This window comes from Anabrus simplex, chromosome 5 (genome assembly GCF_040414725.1).
Source record: "Anabrus simplex isolate iqAnaSimp1 chromosome 5, ASM4041472v1, whole genome shotgun sequence".
NCBI lineage: Eukaryota > Metazoa > Arthropoda > Insecta > Orthoptera > Tettigoniidae > Anabrus > Anabrus simplex.
The window spans coordinates 445,849,045-445,867,004 of record NC_090269.1 but is presented as its reverse complement, the minus strand read 5'-3'; the positions used below and the strand labels follow the sequence as shown (position 1 = coordinate 445,867,004).

Genomic DNA, 17,960 nt, shown 5'->3' with positions numbered 1-17,960 from the left:
GTGATACTCTTCTGGAACCCACTTCAAAATGGTGCACAAATCCTTATACTTTTCTTTACTAATTGACTTCTTAACAGTTCTAATCACAGGAAGAGTTTGTGGGAAAGATGTCCTGGCACTTCTGGTATTCCTCCTCAAATCGAATTCTTGGAACATTTCATCCTGGAACGAGGTTTTGTACTGATAGGTGTATGGTTTGTCTTTTCTCACCTGGATCCAAACTATTTCAGAAATATGTGCGTTTTCTCCCAAGGGTGTTTTTCTTCCTCAGAAAAATCATATTGGTGGCTTTGCTTGAAATACCCAAGAAATCTTTGAATTCTGCCAAACACATTCTTTCAACTTCGAGATTTTTTCCACTTTCTTCTACTAAGTTTATCCAATCATTAAAAGTGAAGATGTTTTGTGTCTCAATCCTTTTCTTCTTCCTTTCAATAATGCTGTGTACAGTACCCACTTCCATGTGGGAGTGCCCACACAACAAGTACTTGTGGTTAATAACTTGCAAATTTTTCCATTTTGAAATAAGCCAGGAGTACATGATAATCATTTGATGATTTCTGTTCTGACCTGAACAGTTATATGACCAGACAGTGCATCATGCAATAGGACTGTCTTAGTGTGGAATCATATAGAGTATAGTTCAGTGTCCATAACTTCCTGAGGTAGTAGCACTCTGAATTTGTTAGATATGGTGTCGGTAAACATTTTTATGGGTCCACCATTACGACTTTCTCGTTTTCGCCGCAAGTTTCCTTGTCATTTGCTTTCATTTTGTAGCGGCGGGTGGCTTCTTCCAAGTGCTCTTTCTTCCTTTCCATAATTTCAGATATCTCATGTTGTGTGGACGATGGTTGGTTTATCTGGATATTATATTAATCGCACTTGTCACATGTATCGTTATCTGGCAACTTAAAAGCGATGTTATACTCTTCATTGATTATTTTTCGAAACAACCATTCTTTTACTGCTTGTTTTCCTTCCTTGGTACATTCTTGGCAGTATAAAGAATACATTTTTTTTGGATTCAGTTCACTTCCTATGTACTTCTTCTTCGTTCGTTCCCTGCTGTAATGACTCTCATAAGCTGGATATCTGTCAATATGTGCTCTAATGTCATGACAAAGCTCTTCTGAGATTTTATTTGATGGCGTGTGTTTACCTCTTCCATCAACTTCAATCATACCACACCCACTGGCCTTTTTCAAGGCAGTTTTCACCATTTGAATACTTATCCCCAGTGTATTTAAAAACATTCCTTAACAAACGGGGATTTTATTGTTTGACACGTTTAAATGATAAACATTTCTTGCTGTTCTTTGCCGTTGTGTCTCATGACATCGTGGCCTATGCCTTATAACTAGTTTTTCCTCCACAAGGGAAATAATGTACTGTCTCATAAGGTCCCAACTCTTCTCTGCGCTTCAAAATTCATTAAATATTTGCTGTCTTTCAACCTCAGTTACCTTTGTTGATCATTTCATTCTGCAGTTTCTACATTCAGAACGAAGGACACGCTTACCAACTAACTTACCAGCTGAAGAGACACATTCTTCTCCACCTAATAACTTTACTTTCCTCACATTCTTCTTCCACAAAAAATTATTTCTTTTCCTTTTCCTACAACCATTCTTTTTATTTTCAAAATCATCTTCGGAATTTGAGTACGGAACCAATCTAGCACCAGTTGTACGAGAGGGGAGCAAAAATGTTCCGCTCACTGTGTGCTTGATGTCACGAACAGAAGAAAGGGCACTGGATGGGGTATCATTAGAGTCATTCAGCAACGAATGCTCTTGTGGGGACTGTGATCTCTTACCAGAACTACCCACAAGCTGAAATCTCTTCAGCAACAAGCGGCCGGTAAATAGGCGTGGAGACTTGATCATTGTAACCTACGTCAGTGTAATGCGAATTCACTTTAAGGTAAGTAAGACCTGCCTATCTCGCCCATGTTAAATCTTCAAACTTTTGGTGCACTTTACTCAAAATCTGTTTGGGTTAGCCACTTGAAATTTTCAAGGATTACTAGTTAGATCATTATCTACAATAATAAGAAGGATTATTGGCAGAAACATAATACTTTCGTCAGTATGAATTTTTTCTTAAGGTACGATTTTTAAAACTAATATAATGTCGAAAAATATTTATATTTCATTTTGTATATTATATAAAGGCATATACCTTCTTATTACTGTTAATCAGGATGATATTGATGCACCAACAAAATTTAATGGACCTATCTTTATTAGTTTTCTTATAAATGGTACCAAAGTAGTGAAAAATATTAAACTGATAAAAATGAGGTTGAAGTTTCTCATTATAATTTGTTAGCTCTGACAATTCTTAGAACATTCCTGCCACATAACTTGCATCATTTGTGTCCCCCTTAGTCCTCTTAAGGTTTCTCTTCAGTCTTCTGTCACTTTTACTCATTTCTTCCACCATGAGGTCTGCTTTCTTTATTCGGATGTCATCCAACTCCATTAGGATGTTCAGTGTACTGTACCCTCGGAGGATGTTCAACATCCGCAGCACCTTAGCCCTACCAATATTCCCATCGTTGAAGGATATAACAGCATCACATGGTCCAAACTCGAGTGTAGTATTACCAACAAACACTGTTTTCGGAACTCTGGACTACAGAACATGATTGAATGCTTCATTAACGTTCTGTGGTTTTCCATGCAGGCACTTTTTTAAAGATCTGGGTGTGCCAAATCCCAATATACTGGCTTTATAGCTCAGCTACAACATGAGGTAACCCGTGGTGCTTATTATTTTGGTCTTTTCTGTTATATTTGTACCATGAATCATCTCCCTTAGGGAAACAGTTTTTATTTTGATGAACATGAGGGAGATTGAATGTCTATTTCAGATCCAGAAACACTACATGGTGATCATATGGCGATGTCATTTTTAACCTCCACTACATTGGAACTAGGCCTATCTCTACTTTCACATGAACTAACATTATTTACACCGAGAAGTTTACGTATGTGTCGATTTCCCGTATTCTTCCTCTTTCCAAAAGATTTCAAACGACCCATTCTTCAATACGTCTATCCAAAATCACGAGGATTATAATACTATAACGATGTTTAGTAACCACTCGTAACATAAACAAGCAATACCGGAAGTTATCATGGTTACCAACACAAAGTCTATGCTCAACAGAGCAGACCCGAGGTTAGTTCGGAAATCTATGTATAACAGTTGAGAAATTATACGCAAAAACATAAATCTCTGTAAAAGTGGGCGTTGTCTTTCATGGTGCAGCATAGTAATTTATGTGTTATAAAATGGTCTATTTTCATAATTTTTTGACTTTTTTTTACAAATTCTCGTTCTCTACACTACAAACAAATAAAAACGCCAAAAAAGAATTTTTCTGTTTTTTTTCGCCCCAAGAAGGGTCTTTCTTACCTTAACACATTCTAATTGAGTATGAACCTATTCTCCACTATCTTCTTCGTCCTCTTCTTCTTCTTCTTCTTCTTCTTCTTCTTCTTCACAAAATCGGACATCGTAACAGTAGGGGCCTGTGACAAAAAATATTTTAAGCTGCTATCCAACAGATAAAAGCATACGCAAGAATAACAGTTCTTGAACAAATTGCATTGACTCTTAAAAACAATGTTTTCTCAAATACAGTATAACCTTTCATGAGTATAAAGTGCGATGAACTTAATACTTACTTCCACTTTTTTTATCTTCATGTAGATTCATAGCAGGAAAGGCAGTTTATATTCCCTTAAGCTCATTGATTAACAAGCTGATTACTGTGAGGCTCATAAAGAGGAAGACTCTTTTCTAAAACGTCAACAAATTACTTTTCAATATCTGTAGAGCATAGAAATATGAATACATTGTAATAATCAATATTATTCTTACCTCCTGGACACTGGTTTAGCTGCAGTGCAAGATCAACCAACATCCGTCCACGACTCATTGCTTCTTATGAATGAAACCGAGCAGAAAATGCAAAACAATTGTAATATTCCCGCCTAAATCAACAAAACCCTTGTCAATAATGTGACTTGAACTACAATGGTAACACAAAATCTTAATGCCAAACTATCTTAAACGGACTTAGGCTATTGCAAGTTATGATTTGCTTAGAACCAAAGTATCGTAAGTGGACTTAGGATAAGTTGGCTCACAGGATTCTCAGGACTAAAGATTATATTGACACTGCTAATTCGTAAAATTATTGTTTTACAAGACTTAACATAGTCTGGCTCAATAAAGCGCTCCTTCATCATCTACACTCCGGATTATCTCAAAAAGGCAAAAAATGGACTTAAGATAGTCTGGTTCTCAGGTACAGATTTATGTACTCGTGAATCAACGAAGATTCTAGTCTTGTAATATTTTAATCACTTATTTAGTAATCTGAACTTCTTAGAACAAAAGTATCCCCAGATATGATGTATCGTGTATCGTGTTCTAAACACATCAATCATTATTCTAATCACATGTTGTATCGTGTACAGTGTTCGATTCTATTCTTAATCACTTCTTTTGTAATCTGATCTTCTTAGAACACAGGTATCCCCTGACATGTTCTAAACAAATGTTGTATCGAGTACAGTGTTCGATTCTAGTCTTGATTAATTATTTAGTGATCTGAACACATCAATCGCTGTTCTAATCGTTGAAGTTAACGACATCGAGTACAGTGTTTGATTCTAGTCTTGTTATGTTTCTTTTGTAATTCGCAAGTCTGAATATGCACAATAATGTTATCGCCGCACACTCTTGCCTTCGCGATGCATGTTCGATAGAGCTATGCCTTGACAGAGGATGAGGAGGAGGTAGAGGAGGAGGTAGGGGAGGAGGTAGGGGAGGAGGAGGAGTTGGAGAAGGTAGCCATAACAGCCAACGCCATCTTGTGTAGTAGCCTCTAAGCGCTAATTAGCGTCGGAAAGGATATCTTGTTGTAAACTAAGGATAGCCTCCATCAAGATGGTAGATGAGAATTTAGGTTCGCGTATGCACTAAGGTTTTTCTGTTTAATGATGGTAGCTAACGGATTTTTTCAAATTACCCGCAAGCACATTTCAAAGGTATGTTGCTAAATATAGCAAATGGAGCATACCAGGTCGAGAATCTAGATGGAAACCAAGAAGGGATTTATAACGCTTCTAACCTTAATAAATATGTTCCGCAGAAAGGGTAGGCAATTAAGATAAGAAAATATTTCGTATTTTTTAATTAAGAGGGGAAGGGATGTGTACCAGGAACTGTTTTAGCCAGGTACATTGGAATAGGACGGCACTAATATATGTTCATGTGCCAGACGTCTTATGTGAGCTCGTAGCAAGCCGCTGACGTCCATGCCACGTGTCGTATGCATTTCTCTCGAAGGTACGAGAACTAAAATTGAGAAAGTTTTTAACCGATGCAGATAAAAGTGACATACATCATCGTGTAGCTAGTGTTCTGAAGGCAAACATACGTCAATCTCAGCAAATTCCACAAAGGCGTTCAAGGGATATCAAGCAAGAAACACACATTTACTCGTGACGTAGCGAGTAACATTGGCCTTGCGGAGTAAAAGCTGAGGCTCCGGCCACAACAAGGCAGTACAAATTCTTCGCTCACAGCCGCTTGTCAGTCATGCTGCTCGCGACAAGTGAAGTCGAACTTAGTGTTCATTCTACGGGAACGTCGTCATACTTGTATTACTTTCGACAGCAAGTTGACACTTAATTTATTTGAACACCAGTGAGTAACCTTTGAATTCTCTTGAGAAATTGTTGGACTTACAATTCGACAGGGACATTTGAACTTTGGAAATTAATGTGTTTATAACATTGAAGTTGTAAGACTTGTAATATTTCGCCAGTATTTGAACTTATAAAATATCTCGATTTCCGTGTGAGTAACTTTAACAAACTTGAAGCTAGCCCGACTACTTTAAATTTTAATAGTCATGAACTGTTTCAACATAGAACATCGTGAGTGTAGATTTGCAACAAATTAACTATTTTGAATATTATCTAAGTATAAAACCACTTTAACTTTTGCATAAAGACTGTTTAATAATTTTCATAACAGAGTGTACCATTTGAAACCAATTCGTGTGAACAAAGTGTCTAATGAACTGTAAATACGCCGTAATACATTACGCCTATGCTGACGACTTGGTCTTAATGGCAGACTGTGCCGAAAGCCTGCAGTCTAACATCTTGGAACTTGAAAATAGGTGCAATGAGTATGGTATGAAAATTAGCCTCTCGAAGACTAAATTGATGTCAGTAGGTAAGAAATCCAACAGAATTGAATGTCAGATTGGTGATACAAAGCTAGAACAGGTCGATAATTTCAAGTATATAGGTTGTGTGTTTTCCCAGGATGGTAATATAGTACGTGTGATTGAATCAAGGTGTAGTAAAGCTAATGCAGTGAGCTCGCAGTTGCGATCAACAGTATTCTGTAAGAAGGAAGTCAGCTCCCAGACGAAACTATCTTTACATCGGTCTGTTTTCAGACCAACTTTGCTTTATGGGAGCGAAAGCTGGGTGGACTCAGGATATCTTATTCATAAGTTAGAAGTAACAGACATGAAAGTAGCAAGAATGATTGCTGGTACAAACAGGTGGGAACAATGGCAGGAGGGAACTCGGAATGAGGAGATAAAGGCTAATTTAGGAATGAACTCGATGGATGAAGCTGTACGCATAATCCGGCTTCGGTGGTGCGGTCATGTGAGGCGAATGGAGGAGGATAGGTTACCTAGGAGAATAATGGACTTTGTTATGGAGGGTAAGAGAAGTAGAGGGAGACCAAGACGACGATGGTTAGACTCTGTTTCTAACGATTTAAAGATAAGAGGTATAGAACTAAATGAGGCCACAACACTAGTTGCAAATCGAGGATTGTGGCGAAGATTAGTAAATTCTCAGAGGCTTGCAGACTGAACGCTGAAAGGCATAACAGTCTATAATGATAATGTATGTATGTATGTACTTCGTAATTATAGGATTGGTACACAAATACTTGAGGAACTGTGGCAGTGAGAAGAAACATCACGCTATTCTACAAGAGAGAGCTGTTTCTTTTTTTACTGCGACAGTGAGTCATGATAAACTGTGCTTCGAATGAAAGTCATTTCGGTACATACGAACGGTGTGTGGTGAGTGTGAACTGTTCATAGAAATGTGTTTTTCATTTCCAATTATTTCAACTTACGTACAAACTGGGACTAGTAATAAAGAAAAGAAACAGTGCTGCGACAAATTTCTCATCTAGTGTATGGTGATTATTTCTGAAGCCGTTTTAATCAGTTATAATACAGCAAATAAAATTGTGCTTATTTCAAATTAGGACATTAACAGTTACCTAGTCAGGTGGACTTTCTTGTGTTAAAGCCGTTCTTGTATTAACATGTGAGAACCTGACTCAAGACGACAATAATCGATGGAGAACGACACGGATCGATTAAGATGACGTAGATCGACGGAGATTGATACAGATCAACGCGGAACGTGGGCTTGGTACTACGAGGGACGGTTCTTGGAACGCGATACTATGGAACGTCGCGGTGCTTGCTGTTAGCTGAGTTCCAGATTGTTGCTTGCGGAGCAGTATTCAACAGTTCGAGCTCAACAAGGCATATTACAGGTGATGTACGCGTCTTTTCGTTTAGAAACTTAATTCAGACTCTGAACAGAATCTTATATGCAATGTCACTGCTGACAAAAAACATTAACTCAATTCAAAAGCTCACTTAATATTTTGATGAACAATTATTAGCAGATTATAAACATTGAAAATTAACTTTTGATAACTTTAGTCAATAATTCACTCTCAGTAGAAATACAGACAGACTTTTGGAAGAGAGTGTGTCTTAATGTTAGCTCTCGTAATATTGTTGCTGTCACTTGTTGGAACTTTAGAATTTCAATTCAGTATTTTCTTTGTAGTGAAGGCTTACAATAAACTCCTAATTCGCAATATTCTTATAAAGCGTGCAATAAGTTACGTAAAATAGGACAATACTTAGAACTTTCTACCGGAAGATCGAATTTAATTTCAAGTGTTTTATATATATTTATGACTAAAAATATTTGAGAAATTCACGAGAAGAATTTATAGAACTTACTTTGTTTAATATATGTAGAAAACATACTTTGAAATCACAAAAGGTAGTAGAAAGGACTTCAGGATTACATTAAAATGAAATATTACCTTATATTCAACATGCTTTATTGATTACATCAAAAATATCATGATGGACATATCTGGTTGAAAAAAAATATCACACATTTAGAGAACAAGATATTTTATAAGATGAACACTATTTTTCGATATTTTTTGTAGGTATTGGAACATATTTTCCAACAAATACATTTGACCACTACAATAATGCGATATAATAAGGCGATTTTCATAGATTGAATAAGTGGGAGAAAGTTATATCTATTATTTCGCCTTGCAATCCTTCCTCTCTGTACCCACTCCTAAGCACTAGGCACCCCTTAGTAAGATCTCATGCTCTTTGATACCATTTTTTCATGGTACAGTACATTTCAAATTTCGTACTTATTGTGCATGTTTTCGGCTTTTAGTTTACATGTTCTAACATGTTAAGCAGACAATATTAAAACATTAAGTAATTAATGCGTGAACACCTTCGGCAAGGAAACATTTGAAATGGCACAGGTATCTATCAGGACACACTTCGAAATCTTACCGGGATCACTCAAAAGGCTAGATACGAGTGGACTGCATCTTGGAGAATGTGAAGTGTGAACTGAAAGGTTTATCAGGAAACCTCGGATAATGAGAAACTACCACAATGTTGAAAATCTACACTCGCCCACATACGTAGATGTAGAGACCATTCTCCGCACTGAAGTTAGTTTTAACAAACGCCAAAGAATTAAAACACGAATCATGGAAGAGACTGTTGTAGTGCACTGCAAAGCAAACAATGACATGGATATAATCTCGCAAATTATGCATCTGTTATAATATGTTAATAATTCCCTTAACACAATATAGCATAGCATAGAACACACATACGGTCCTTATTCCGGATAATAATGTAAATGTAAATGTAAATGTGAACATTTTTATATAAAAATGAGAGCGACACTCGCAGAGTAAAAATCGCTTCGAGGATAAAATTTCTACTTCGTAGCAAGCAAGCTGTCCCTATGATGTCCATAGTGTGGTGTAACAAATATCTCAAGCAAAGAATTATACTAGCTCCTTCATAAATGTTATTGCTATTAGGTGATACAGAATGGAATGCAATTTACATTCACCTAAAACTACTTTAAATGATTAATATAAACATATTTTAAAATACATAATGTTTATTTGTTCTGTCCAATTTTGATGCAGGCCACTTAAATTCAGCTTGTATACACGGAACATTCTCCAAGTGAAATATGTGGCTAAATTCTCCATATTTTCTGTCTTACTATGTAAGAGAATAGTGTGTTACCATGAAAATAAGTAGGATATTTACAGTTATTATTATTTGCTAATTTTTCAAATGTTAGATTCTTACAAACATCACAGTTATTTGATCAATCACGCAGCCAGAGGTTTGGTATGATTATTATTTTATATCGTTATTATGATTATTATGGACAGTATGGTACTGCGATCGAATGGTCTGTCAAGAAACATACATCAGTAAGGCTTATCGCCAGTGTGAGTACACATGGGCACCTATAAATTCCAGGACGGTGTATCTTACATTATTCAGCTCGCATGTATTCCAACATGTTTAAATAGTGTAATGGTTATAGGGTCCGCCATGCCAACTTGCTACGGGTCCGGATCGTCACCCTATTCGGCCCACCCCCTTACTTCAGCCGCACCAATCACGAGCGGCAGTTACGTGCTAGGCCAGCCGCACTCGCTTCCGCCCGCGGGCCCGTAGCCGAGGAGTATGGAAATGACTCGACTACAGTCAGTCAGAGTTAGAGAGTGAGTGAGGAGTGAGATTGAGTTCGCTGGTGTGAGCTAGCGAAGAGCGCAGTCAGTGATAGCCTGGGCTGAGGATGTCAGCCTGATGGAGTATCTAGCTCTTGGAGCCGAGGACTCGTTCCTGTTACCCTGACGTCGTGTGTGTGTGTGTGTGTGTGTGGGTCTCTTGGGGCTGGCTGCTGGAGAAGAACCTTGGGAGTTCTGGAGCAGCAGCGAAGAGAACACTGGGTGACGACGTGTGTAGACTGCGAACGGAGTTCGGCGGCTTGAGTGAACAGCAGATATTATCCCGACCTGTGTGGACTGCCGTGATATCGAACTAGCGTGCTGCAGGGCGGACTGACGGATTGAACGTGTAGCCGTGCGACGTGGAACCTTGTGTGTGAATGTAGAACTGTGTAGCGTGAGAACATGAGAAACTACGAGAGGGAGCGCGAACCGTGTAAGTGTGTACGTGTACTTGTGTAACTTGTAAGCTCGGCTATCTAGTGTGTGTGTCTAAATCTGTAAATGTAGTGCTTAAGTTAATAAATCTTAGAAATAGGACGCTACCAGGTTCTGTACGCATTTATTCACTTTTTTACCCCGTCAACACGTCACATTTTTGAGTGAAGACCTTGCTCATCAGTATTACCCTTTAAGCGGTATGCAACCGCAAATCCCGGGTTTTATTGCGTTTCTAGCTAAAGGCCTTGCCACATATACTGCAGGGGTACGGATTACCTTTTGTATGCATCCGCAAATGTTTGGTTAGACCGCGCATTTCTGACTAAACGCCATACTACACCTATTGCATGAGTACGGCTTGGAGCTCATATGCTACCACAAGAGATCGGTTTGACGGTCTTTATAGGTAAAGGCTTTGCCACACACACACACACACACACACACATATATATATAGCATGGTACGGCTGGATAGATTGCCCCTACCATATAATAGCTTCAGCAATGCACCTCCACTGTGTGTGTCCTCAGATGTGTGGTTAAAACTTCTGTATAACTGAAAGCTTAGCAACACATATTGCAATTGAAACTTTTCGCGCCAGTATGCGTCCGCGTATGTCTGGTTAGATCGCCTTTATGGCGGAAGGCCGTACTACAAATATTGCAAAAGTACTGCTTATCGCCCGTAAGTATCTGCATGTGAGAGGGTAGAACTCTTATCAGTCCAAAGACCTTACAACAAATATTGCAGTAGTAGGGCTTCTCACCTGAATGCATACGCATGTGAGAGTTTAGATTCTTTTCCTGTCTAATGTACCATCCACACGGATTGCAAGAGCACGGCTACGCGCTTGTTTGAGTCCTGACGTGGGTGGTTAAATTTCTTACTGTGAAGGCCTGGCCACACGCGTTGCATTTTTACGGCTTCTCGCCTGTATGCGTGCGAACGTGCTTGGTTAACTTTCCATTCACTATGAAGGCCTTACCACACATACTGCAGGAGTACGGCTTCTCGCCTGTATGCGTCCGCACGTGGTTGTTTAACTTTTCTTTCTGTCTAAAGGCCTTTTCGCACATAATGCAAGAGTACGGCTTCTCGCTTGTATGCGTCCGGACGTGGGCGTTTAGGTTTTGTTTCTGTGAGAAGGCCTTACCACACATACTGCAGGAGTACGGCTTCTCGCCTGTATGCGTCCGCACGTGATTGTTTAACTTTTCTTTCTGTCTAAAGGCCCTTTCGCACATAATGCAGGAGTACGGCTTCTCGCTTGTATGCGTCCGGACGTGGGCGTTTAGGCTTTGTTTCTGTGAGAAGGCCTTACCACACGTGTTGCATTTATATGGCTTCTCGCCTGTATGCATACGAACGTGCTTGGTTAACGCTCCTTTATCTATAAAGGCGTTACCACACGTACTGCATAAGTACGGCTTCTCTCCTGTATGCGTCCGCACGTGCATGGATAATCTTCCTTTATCAATAAAGGCCTTACCACATATACTGCAAACGAACAGCTTTTTGCCTTCATGCGTCCCAACGTGCTTGGTTAACGAACCGTTTTCTCTGAATGCCTTACCACACGTGTTGCATTTATGTTGCTTCTCGCCTGTATGCATACGAACGTGGTTGGTTAACGTTCCTTTAACTGTAAAGGCCTTAGCACACATACTGCAGGAGTACGGCCTCTCGCCTGTATGCTTCCTGACGTGGGTAGTTAGGTTTTTTTTCTGGGTGAAGGCCTTGCCACACGTGTTGCATTTATGTTGCTTCTCTCCTGTATGTATCCGCATGTGTTGTATCAGCACTTTTCTCTGTCTGAAGGCCTTCCCACATATATCGCACCGATGCGGTTTTGTGTCTGTATACGTCCGCATGTGCTTCATCATACTCCTTTCGATTCTAAAGGCTTTGCCACAATGCGGTTCTACTGCTAAATGCATCGGCATATGCTCGATTAAGTCGCTTTTACAGACATAGCTTTTGCTACAGATTTTGCAGGAGTAGGGCTTCTCGTCTATAAACGTCCGCAAGTGGCTTATTGAACACTCGGAGCTCCTGACATCTGTGTGCAACCCAATGTGCATTGTCAAGTTGTTGATATTTGTAAAGTATTTCTTGCAAATTCCGCACTCATAAAGCGCTTGTTGCTTGTGGATCATGACGTGCTTAGACAGGCTGCTTTGGCAATGGAACAGCTTACCACAGTCATCGCTGTTGAAATGACAATCCCTTTTGTGTCTCGCGAGATGTTGGCCACCATCTGGAGGTGGATGATCTGCGCAGCTCACATCTAGACTCGATCTACAGTGACAAATTGAAACCATGTGACCAATAGTTCAACAGTCAACCCCACTAGATGTCTCAAAGAGAGAAATGACTACTGAAAATTTCATTCACTACTATCCCATGCAGAGAGCTCTTTAATAATGACCATCACATTCCTGAAGGTGAACATCATCTCAAGTGAAATTCAGAGTGTAGTAGTGACTTTCAAAAGTACTACCTTGATGCGAAGAGGTGTTGCGTCTCTTCTCCGGAATGCCTAATGTCGCAGTAAAACGCGCAATAATCTAACAAGCTCATGGACTACCTCATTTGAAGATTTAAAGGGGGAAACTTGTCTAGCCGAAAGGAGAAGCTATTGAAATTCGTAAAAGACTACACTCCTACATAGGGGACGGCGTATGCGTTGGAGTTATGATGTTGTTCGCTCACACAGTGGTTTGTGGCGGGTTTGTAATGATTTATTGTAAAAGCCCTTGTCGTTTGAGAGAATCAAAGTGTTTTATGTACCAATAAGGTTTAGAACATTCTTTTCCGACCGTCGGCCATGGCGAAGAGTTTATAAATATTATTGACTGTAACACAGACATACTGTAATACTCTCAACTCACCCGCGAGAAAGGTTGACTATCAATACGCAAATAATTAGGAAGGGAGGTAATATGCGGCAGAAATGAGAACAATTATTTGTCGTTGGTTTTTAATGTCGTGTTGTATGCCAGGCCAAGGGAATATATGTACTTGTGAGTACGAAGATTTTGATTTCTTGCATGTTATTTTGATAAAAATTATTAGTATTGGCGTAAATGTGTATTTGTGTAGAGAATTCTTTGTGTCGCACCGACACAGACAAGTATTATGACGACATTGCGATAGGAAAGCCCTAGGAGAGAGAAGGAATCGGTCGTGGCCTTAAATTATGCAGAGTCCAAGCATTAGGCTGGTGCGAAATTGGGATAAAACGGAAAAAATCTTCAAGACTGCCGACAGTGGGGCTCGAACCCACTATATCAAGGATGCAAGCTGACAGCCGCGGGCACCTAACTGCATGGCGAACTCGCCCGGCGTATAGTTTTCTTGGTAGAGCTGTAATCAGATTTACAAGATATTCCTACATAATGGAAATTGACGTACGTTCGCGGTACTTACGAATGTAACAACTAGCGTCAGACGTAGGATAGTATTTGAGCAATTCGTGACCTTTAAAGGGTAGTGCGATATAAGGAAGACGATACCAGGAATGGTGGCTTTGATGAAAGTGACTTTGATCAATTTACAATTTGCCGTTATGAAGTGCGAGCTGAAAGAACGCGATGAGGATATTTCCGGAACCAATACCGCGTTACGGTCATGACTTCGATCAGCAATAGTAGCAGAAGGTAATGATACTGATAAAGAAATTATTGAAATAGCGGATGTTGCTGACTTATTGGCACAAACTGTGGAAGTTGGTAAGAAGTTCTAAGAAGACAAGCCTAAAATTTTAGATTATTGGAGAAAAAGCTAGCGGAGCGTAAAACAATGACTACAGAGGACCGATTTGCATCACCAGAAAAGGGGTCTATACGAAAGAGGAGGCCTATTACTGAATTCTGAACAAAATCAGATAATGTAGCAGGGAAGGTGCGTGTGAAACCACCACCTCAAGTTTGCAAAACTCCATGGTCTACGTGTCGAAGGCAATTTTAAGACGCAGCCCCCACCTATGGATTGACTAGAGAAGAAAAAGGCACTGCCTTGGTTAATGCGCATCGAGGTGCTACGTTGGATATACTCCGAGCAATTCCAGACAGCGAGCAATCAAACTTCAATTCCTGGTAGCCCGATTAAAGATTGGATACGGTGGTAAAGACCTTCAAGAAATTTAACATCGTCAACTTATCAGACGCCAGAAACGTGGCGAGACACTACAAGAATTTGAGGCAGACTTCGCGCGTCTTGCTTGTATGGCTTATCATTCACCTACATGCAATTTCACAGAAGAGCTTTAATTCAGTAGAGCCTATGATGATGAATATACCCGACCAAGAATTGCAACGACCTCTTAGTCTGGCGCATCCAAATACGTTAGATAATGCGGTGGCTCGTGCATTTTAATTCGAAGCTGCTACACAGAGCTCGCATCTACACGTGCAGCTTCGACCATTGGATGAGGAGGTGCCTCTAGACGAAGAGGTAGATATGATTGCTTTCATAACCCTGTGCAATGATGATGGACAACCTCGAAGGTGGGAGATTTCTGTTGGAGTGAGCTCGGACATGTGAGTAGCCGCTGCCATAAAGACTCAAAGTTTCAGCAAAACTAAAAAGGGCCGGTGCAAATGGGCAAGCACTGCGTGTCATCCCTCCTGCCCTGAGAAAAGTAGTACATATCATTTCACTCGTGCGCTGGTTAGACATTATTTTTGTCGACGGAGAAGTGAATAGTTTTGCTCGTACTTCGCATCATACATCGGGGCCAAACTAAACATATATAAGCTGGGTGTTACTGAACCGTCCAGTACTCCCTGGACGTGACCGGTGGTTTTAGTGAAGAAGAAAGACAGGTAGATAAGTTGTTGGTCAGCAACTTTTCCGCTCCTTCCAGTTTCTTTTGTTGTGTGGCTAGGGCCAGATTGTTGGCTCAGAAGAATTTTCTGGCCGGAGTGTCAGGAAGGTGAGATATGTAAAAGTTGCACAGTAATGGTGAACGAACGGATCCTAGGGGCAATCCAGCGTTAAACTTCCTCTCCTGGCTTATCTAGCTTCCAACGAGTAACTGGAATTTCCAAACACTTAGCATGTATTAACGCCAAACGATGTCGAAGGCTGGAGTAAAGTCAACAAACACCAAAGTTGTTTTCAAGATGTAAGAGGTACCACTTGGTCACAGCAATTATATTCTTGTCTCAAGCCTGCCTCATTTCGAATATGCTCTATGACAGTGCTACACATTCTGTCATAGATGTGACCTTCAAACAGCTTATAGGAGTACGTAAGAAGGGCTATGAGGTGACAGCTTTCTGCCTAGTTGCTTGGTTTGCTAGGTTTTAAAATACAAATGGTCTTCACCTTTTAATGACCAGTCAACAGGATGTTGGTGAAGAATTTTGTCATTCTTTAGCACTTATACGTACATGAATCATGAAGTGAATGCAGGAGCGTTTAGAGTCAATGTCTGAAAATGTGGAGCAATGGCCAGAATCGGATATAAGAAACAAGAGTCACTTTCAGGTTTTGCAGCTCTTGTCGAATGTACCTGGTATGTTTTTAATCAGGAGATAGAAACGTGCCTCGTTTACTTTCATGACGTCATTGCAATAGGCAACTTTGATATACACCTATCGAACCTGGAGGAAGTCTTTAAGTGGCTTCAGAGGGCCAAGCTGAAGCTGAAAGCAAAGGAATGCCAGCTCTTTCGGGAAGAGGTCAGGTATTTGTGAGATGTTGCCAAAGACGGTGTAGTCGTAAAACCGGAGAGGATACGTGCGGTAAAAGAATGGCCTGTCCCCAGAGATGTACATGAACTCCGGAGTTTCTTAGGCCTATGCTCCTACTACCAATATTTCGTGCCCGTATTTGCCAACAAAGCTAAACGGATGAAGAGGACGAATGGAAAACAGCTTTCTTAAGTTGTAGCCGACAACCAACTTCACTGGGATGAACACTTGCTATTATTTCAATGACATATCGGTCTCCGGTCCATGAAACGACAGGACAGACTACGGCCTGTGCTCTCTACGGCGAGGAGCTGCGTTTTCCCTGTGATGTGAAGTTCGGCAGTGGATCCGGCGAGCACCAGATGGCTGGGGATGACTACGTGAGGTGTTCGAGAGAAGGAATGGGTCAGATTCACGGCCTCGATCGAAGAAACACAGAAGCTGCTGGTGGCCGAATAACGCATACCTACGACGCGCGGGCCGTAGAAGGTGGTGTGGCTCTTTAATTTACGGAGACAGCGGGGTCTGCCACACAATCTCCAGCGTTCATGGGTGTTAAAGACTTTATATCTCGTATTCTTAGTCTTTCCAGGAGAATGCCAAACGTGGAGCATTTCAACCGGTTAGCAGCATACGAAAGAGCAACTTCCTTGACTAACGGGTTATCGAAGACTGTTTGCTAACTGGTCCAGCACGGAACAGTCTTAGGGGGGCGGCAGTATTACGAGTGAAGGAGTAGTAATATCTCCCTCAACTGGACTAGGAGACAAGTGACGATCGCTAAGCGAAAAAATGAGACAGAAAGTGCTGCAGAAGTGAGAATAATCTTTTGTATGTGGTTGATGAACGTCATGCTTTATGCCAAGACAAGGAAATTTGTGTACTCGTGAGTGAAAGATGATTTGCAAAGTATTGTAGGCTATTTTGATTAAAATTATTAGGATTAGCGTTAATGTGTGTGTAGAGTTCACTTTGTAATTTGGCAATGCGATTTACGAGATATGGAGCCATAGAGATTACTACCGAAGAGAAATTTACGTACGTTACCGGTACTAATGAGTAGTAGGGCAATGTATGTTGTAGAACAAAGGGTGATGCATCAGCATTTTCCCACGACGTCATTGACCCCTAGCAGTGGAGATATGGGGCATGAGTCCCATCCAAAATATAGTCTGTGAGGAGAGAAGGGCATCTGAGCGTCAAAACTGAGCCCAAGATGGCGACTGTGTAGTTATGCTCTTCTAAAATGGCAAGGGAAGGGCATCTGTCCGTAAAACTGGGCGCTGTGTAGTTAGGCCACTCCAAGTCGGCGACGAGGTCATCTTTACGGAAAACCCAGTCAAGATGGCAAGAGTGTAGTTAGGCCCTCCGAAACGGTGAGGGGAAGAGCATCTAGCCGTAAAACAGGGCGCAAGATGGCGACTGTGTAGTCAGGCCCCGAAAAATGGCGACGGGAAAAACATCTGACCGTAAAACTGGCCCCTCCTAGATGACATCGGGCAGGGCATCTGGACGTAAAACTAGGTGAGACCCTATGTGTCCCGTCTGGTGGGAGAATCAAAGTGGCGACGGGTAGGTCATATGACCGTAAAGCTGTGCCCCGTGTAGTTAGGCCCCTCCAAAGTGGCGTCGGAAAGGGCATATGTCTGTCGAACTGAGCCAAGATGCAATGGTGTAGTCAGGATTTCCAAAACTGTGACGGAAAGGGTATCTAACCGTAAAACTGGGAACAAGATGGCGACTGTGTAGTTAGACGGTCCAAAATGGCGATGGGTAGGGCATCTGACAGTAAAACTGGTCCATGTGTAGTGAGTTCCCTCCAAAATGGCGATGGGAAGGTCATCTGACCATAAAACTGTACCC

The 17,960-nt window shown here is 40.8% G+C and overlaps 1 protein-coding gene across 1 annotated transcript in view; it reads right to left on the bottom strand.

Moving 5' to 3' along the window:
* Window positions 1-2,346: 2,346 nt before the first annotated feature.
* The window catches only part of LOC137501036 (zinc finger protein 236-like), a 64,339-nt gene continuing 48,725 nt past the window's right edge, over window positions 2,347-17,960 (bottom strand). Inside the window, exons 5-6 of the mRNA XM_068227895.1 lie at window positions 12,456-12,696; window positions 2,347-2,640 (exon numbers count right to left, since the gene is read on the bottom strand). Coding sequence (XP_068083996.1) covers window positions 2,347-2,640; window positions 12,456-12,696 — 535 coding nt within the window. The remainder of the gene's footprint in view (window positions 2,641-12,455; window positions 12,697-17,960) is intronic.